Raw genomic sequence first — 6,273 nt, 5'->3', positions numbered from 1 at the left:
CGAGAGGGAGAGTTCATCAACAAAAAGTCGTTTTCATCCAAATGAACGGGATAATACAGAAACAGCCGTATTTTCTTAAGTCGTGGGGGAGAGTTCATCAACATAAAGACGTTTTCATTAAAATAAACTGGGTTTTTTCATTTTGACGTGTACATGGAATTGGTTCCATGCAATTGTGAGCCAGGACTCGTGCAGGACTTCTGCAGTATATAGAATTTTATCTGTGAAATTTTTAACAATTAGTACCACTACTGAGTAATGTAGTTAATTAAAAGTCTAAAGAGTATTTCTTCCTACATTAACCGTAGATTCAAGGACTGAATATCTGTAGTGCAGTGACTACAAATCTGGAGTGTTTCAGTAACAGTAACTTCATAAATAAACTTGTGTTGAATAACTTCATTAAAACAAGTTGGAATAGACAGTATATACAGAGACAATGACATTATATCGTGAGTGGTCTAGTGGTCAGTATTATATAAAGGTTCCACAGTTCAACAGATATGTGAGTATGAAAAGCTTGTAGTATGAAAGATACTTTCACAAATTAATTGCATGATAAATATCTTGCTTAACTTTTGGTAAAGGGACTTCTTACACTAATTACATCATATCATACTTCTCATAAAACCTCAGTTCTAACCATTTTCATAATCATATATGCTGCTATCTTCACCAAGATCCATACTTGCGGAATTACAGCCCGCGAATCTTACAGAAGATGTAATCAAAAGACATGAAGAAATTGATTTGGACAGAAAGAGAGAACAAGTAGTAAATGAACTTAATTTAGATGAGGACAACATTTTAGATACAGAACAGAAACAACAGTTAAAACAACTGCTTTTAAAACATAAGGACATATTTTCTACAGGTGACACAGACATTGGGCAATGTGACAAAGTAAAACACAGAATAGACTTAACAGATGAAATACCCTTTAAGATGAGACATAGAAGGATACATCCAAATATGGTAGAAGAAGTAAGGCAACACTTAGAGCAGTTACTGTCATGTGATATAATCAGGCCATCAAAGTCACCGTATGCTTCACCGGTTGTTCTTGTACGAAAGAAAAACGGCAAACTTCGAATGTGCATCGATTATAGAATTCTTAATTCAAAAACGGTACGAGACTCTTACGCCTTACCAAGAATCGAGGAAGTATTTGATTGTTTAAACGGTGCCCAATATTTTAGCACCATAGACATGAAATCTGGATACCATCAGATGGAGATAGAAGAAGAACATAAACCAAGGACAGGATTTACAGTAGGAGCGTTGGGTTTCTGGGAATTTAATAAACTCCCATTTGGTCTTACGAACGCACCAGCTAGCTATCAGCGCTTAATGGAAGAATGTCTCGGAGAACTAAACATGAACATATGTGTTATATACTTGGATGATTTGATAATATTCAGCAAAACCTTTGAAGAACACTTAGAAAACATTGACAAGGTATTTACTAGATTAAAAGAATTCAACCTTAAGTTGGCAGCAGAAAAATGTTCCTTTTTTCAAAAAAAGGTATCATTCCTAGGACATGTTGTAAGCAGTGAAGGAATTGAAACTGACCCATCTAAGATTGAACGAATACGTAACTGGCCTACACCTTTAAACGCAGATCAACTTCGAAGCTTTCTTGCTTTTGCAGGATACTACAGACGTTTTATAAAGGATTTTAGCAAAATCACTAGGCCGTTAAATGACCTGCTACCACCAACAACTTCCAAAAGAGGCCCAAAGAAGAATCAAAAGGAATGGAAATGGACACAAGAAGAACAGGATGTTTTCGACAAGCTGAAGGTTATCTTGTCATCCCCGCCTATATTAGCATACCCGAATTTTGATCTTCCTTTCGAACTTCACACGGACGCTAGCACCAAAGCATTGGGAGCAGTACTTTATCAAGAACAGAATGGTCACAGGCGTGTTATTTCTTATGCAAGTCGTTCACTTAGTAAATCTGAACAGAATTACTCCGCATTCAAATTGGAGTTTCTTGCACTTAAATGGGCTGTTACTGAAAAATTTTCAGACTATCTCATGAACAGTCATTTTTCAGTTTTAACTGATAACAACCCATTGACATACATATTAACTTCTGCTAAATTGGATGCGACTGGGCAACGATGGGTTTCCGCATTGGAAACTTTTCGTTCGACATCACTTACCGAAGTGGTCGAAATAATATTGATGCTGATGCACTCAGTCGCTATCCACATGACAGATTAATCAATGAATTAGAAACAACAAAGATTGATAAAAGCACAGTTAATGCCATATGTCATACCATATCACCGCCTGTCATTGAAATTTTACCAACATTTAGCATAAACATACTAGATGCAACAGAAGATCCTGGACAGCCCTCGCACAGATAGAGATGAGAGAAATAAGGAGGGCACAAAGACAAGATAGACTAATAGATAGATGGAGAATAGCAACAATCGATCAAGCAATGCCTGTACAGGACTTTAGTAAAGAAGATAACATCATGAAAAGACAATTCAAGAATTTCATAATGAAGAGAGGGATTTTATTTAGAAAACTACATGAAAATCAGGAAATAATAGAACAACTGATACTTCCAAAATGTTACAGAGATCAAGTATTAAGAGGTCTGCATAACGACGTTGGTCATCCAGGTAAGGAAAGGACAATGAGATTGTTACGAGAAAGATTTTATTGGCCAGGGATGTCAGTTGACGTAGACCAATGGATTTCCAAATGTGACAGGTGCTTGAGGAGAAAAAGCTCAGTACATAGTAGAGCTCCACTCATAAATGTAAACACGACTTACCCTCTTGAGTTAGTCTGTTTAGATTTCTTGACACTTGAACCAGCCAAAGGAGGCATAGCAAATGTCTTAGTAATCACAGACCATTTCACTAAATTTGCCATGGCTGTGCCCACAAAAATCAAACTGCTAAGACAACTGCTGAGACTTTCTACAACAATTTTATTGTTCATTATGGTTCACCAACAAGACTTCACTCAGATCAAGGAGCAAATTTTGAAAGCGAAATCATCAAGGAGTTATGTAAACTTACTAATATTCAGAAGAGTCATACTTCAATTTATCATCCGCAAGGCAATTCAGGACCAGAAAGATTCAATAGAACATTATTGGACATGCTAGGAACTCTTGAAAATTCACAAAAGGCAGACTGGAAGAAATATGTGAATCATCTTGTCTATTGCTATAACTGTACTCCTCATGAATCTACACGAGTTGCACCATTTGAAATCATGTTTGGTCGAAAACCCCGACTTCCTATAGATACACTTTTTGAACAAGCAAATGATAGTCTTGTAAACAAAGGTACAAAAGAATACATTATGGATCTCAAGGAAAAAATGTTAAAAACTAGGAGAATCGTTGATGAGTATGTGTCAAAAGCAAAGAAGAAACAAAAGAAATATTATGACACTAAGGCAAAAGCTGCAAGAATAGAAGTTGGTGATAAGGTCTTGGTTAAAGTGTTATCATTTGAGGGTAAACACAAGATCGCTGACAAATTTGAAGAAGATGTGTACTCCGTAATTGAACAAGTAAAAGACAACATTCCAGTCTACAAGGTTAAGTCTGATGTATCTGGTAGAGTGAAAACCTTGCACAGAAACCATTTATACCTGTTACAACATCAGGATAATATAAATGGGGAAAATCAAGAAGTAGATGTTGTGGAAAAGGAGGATGCATCAAATGTGAAAGAAGAGAATGGTATTGATAGATGTGACGTCACGGAAATTGAAGAAGAGTCTGAGTCTGATGATGACACAGGTGATCTTGTAGTATTCACAAGATCAGGGGACGCCCATAATCCTGTAGTAGTCAAGGACAAAGTTCTAAAGGAAAGAACAGAAAATAAGAAGGTAAGTATTGATATGCCAATTGATTTAATTTCAGATAAGGATACTAGGCCTAAGGATGATGGAAAGAAGAAGGAAGTTAAATCACCTGAAGGTGCAGAGGTTTCAGAAACAAAAAAAAACATTGATCGTCAGAACAGATGATACAGGAACAGATGAAACAGAAGAATTAGTGAGTGTCAATATAGATGAAACAGAGGAAGTGACTGTCCCAGAATCAGAAGATACAGATACAGAAGACACTGAAACAACAACAAATAGAGAAACAGAAAATACCAAGACACAAGGCAGTGATGTAGATGATGAAGAGAGACAGGAGAAAGACATCCAAACACAAACAACTCCTATTGCAGCAGAACAAAGGGAAACACCACCTAAAGAGTCGCCTAGACCTCAACCTAAACCAAGACGTGTAGCAAGAGACAGAAAGCTTCCTAAACATTTGGAGGACTACCAGTTATATAGTGTTGTACCTAGACCACAGGATCCAAGATTTCAAGCCCTGAGACAGGTAATGGAGTCAGGAGTATTGGACACATTAGATAGTGAAATGGCCAGGAGATTAGTCAACAGTATTTTTCAGTTAAGTGTATTATTGCTGTAACACTTTTGTTGACATTGTAAATATTTGCTTATTCTGATAATGTCACTCATGTATGAATTTTATTATTATTTTTATCAGATTGCTATATACAATTGTTTTTAACAAATATTGAACATTAAGCCTAAAAGGAACGATATTAATGCTTTGTAATTGTTATTGTGAGGACACAATTTCAAAGTAAGGGGAGACAATCAACAATGATAAGGTAAGGACACGTAAGTTACGCATTGAAACAAGGTAGAAGTATATCTTATATGTAGATATGTAGTGGATATGTTATTCAAATGTAGAAGTTGAATATATCTCGTATGTAGATATTTTATTGCAGTTAATAGTATGGTAGCTGTAATTTGAAATGCTGACATAAGCATTTTTTGACAACTGACAGATATTGACTGTTTGGTATATGTTGAGAATAGTTTGACTTTATAATGACGGGACGTCATTTCTCAGGCCAGGGAAATATGTAACCGGTTGAAAATTTGGTATCTTTAACCTTACTTGTTCATATTGTATGATTTAGTGGTCTCTGACCATGTTTTGATAGAGTTCCTTCCCTTTGACCAAATATTTCTGTTTTTATCCATTAGAGTTACCTTACTTGGAATAATTCCCGCTATAGGTGGCGTTTTCAGTTATTTTGCACAGAAGGCTTGTTGAAATCATGGAAAGGGGTTGCAAAGTTTTGTGCTCGTTGTTTTAAATTAAGTTTTAAGGTCCTTATTGGAATAAATTATGGTTAGTATCATTTGCATTTGTTTTGCAATTGCATGGTCTATACTTGCAGTAAATTATTATGTATTTGACTTTGTAAAACATGCATTTGCTTTACTTTAGAAATCTGGAATTTTGAGTAAGAATTGCTAAAGTTCAAGATAGCAGCATTATTCTTTAATTAACTGTAACTTTCATGACTGTCACAGAGCATTCATATCTTTTACACTGTTTCACCATTGTTTGCAGTAACCTGGGTATTATGTGGTAACCGCTGCTTGGCTGTTTTTCTAAGTAACCAGCACCAGTCAGAGAGAATGAGTGAAAGTGTAGACATGACGTTCATTCCATAAATGGTAAGTTTCATGTATAATGTGTATTATTTACTTTGTATTGTGTTCCGTATTGTATTGTTCTATTTTCTGTTTATATGTTCTATTTATAGTGCAATTTATTAATGGCCACTAGATCCATTGATTAAAGCATGTAATAAGATGTTTAAATGAATATGCTATATTGTGTTTATTATTATACATGTATATTTATGAGGCTTACGTATATGTATTTCAGGACGTGATTATCATTCTACACGTTTAACTTTGATTCTACGATGTACGTTATGGCCTCTTAAGTGTTCTACAATGTATTAGCTTAGCAAGTATTATTAAAGGAACTGTGAACCTACCCTCGGTTTAGTCGTTTCTACAAAACAAATCTTTATAGACAGTTTATAAACAAATAAACAATAATGCCAAAAAGGTTTGTCAGAAATGCCCAAGTTACAATATATTTTTTGTCCTTGCATTTCGAAAGCTATTTTGAGAGTTCTGATTTTTCACATGAATTTCTAATTTCAATTTGCGGTAGTATCTTAATGAAATAACTTTTATAAACTATATATAAACACTGTCTAAACAGGTATGTAATTTGAATACTATGATCGCTGACAGTTTCGTCGAGGACCGTCTCAAAATGTGCCCGTTTTCGTTAAAATATGCACACTTCCTCATGTAATATTGCCATATGTAATTAACTTTATATATATACCTAGAGAAAAGAGGAGTGCCTTGACTGCTCTG

General features: G+C 35.2%; 1 protein-coding gene across 1 annotated transcript; it reads left to right on the top strand.

Moving 5' to 3' along the window:
- Positions 1-2,922: 2,922 nt before the first annotated feature.
- Positions 2,923-5,878, top strand: LOC128558704 (uncharacterized). Its single transcript, XM_053548842.1, has 3 exons — positions 2,923-4,685; positions 5,444-5,550; positions 5,765-5,878. The coding sequence occupies exon 1, from the start codon at positions 3,136-3,138 to the stop codon at positions 4,018-4,020; it is 885 nt and encodes a 294-aa protein (XP_053404817.1). The 5' UTR covers positions 2,923-3,135; the 3' UTR covers positions 4,021-4,685; positions 5,444-5,550; positions 5,765-5,878.
- Positions 5,879-6,273: the final 395 nt, after the last annotated feature.

The sequence above is a fragment of the Mercenaria mercenaria genome, chromosome 7 (genome assembly GCF_021730395.1).
Source record: "Mercenaria mercenaria strain notata chromosome 7, MADL_Memer_1, whole genome shotgun sequence".
Lineage (NCBI taxonomy): Eukaryota > Metazoa > Mollusca > Bivalvia > Venerida > Veneridae > Mercenaria > Mercenaria mercenaria.
Note: the sequence above shows the minus strand (reverse complement) of the source record. Positions and strands in the feature narration are given on the sequence as shown.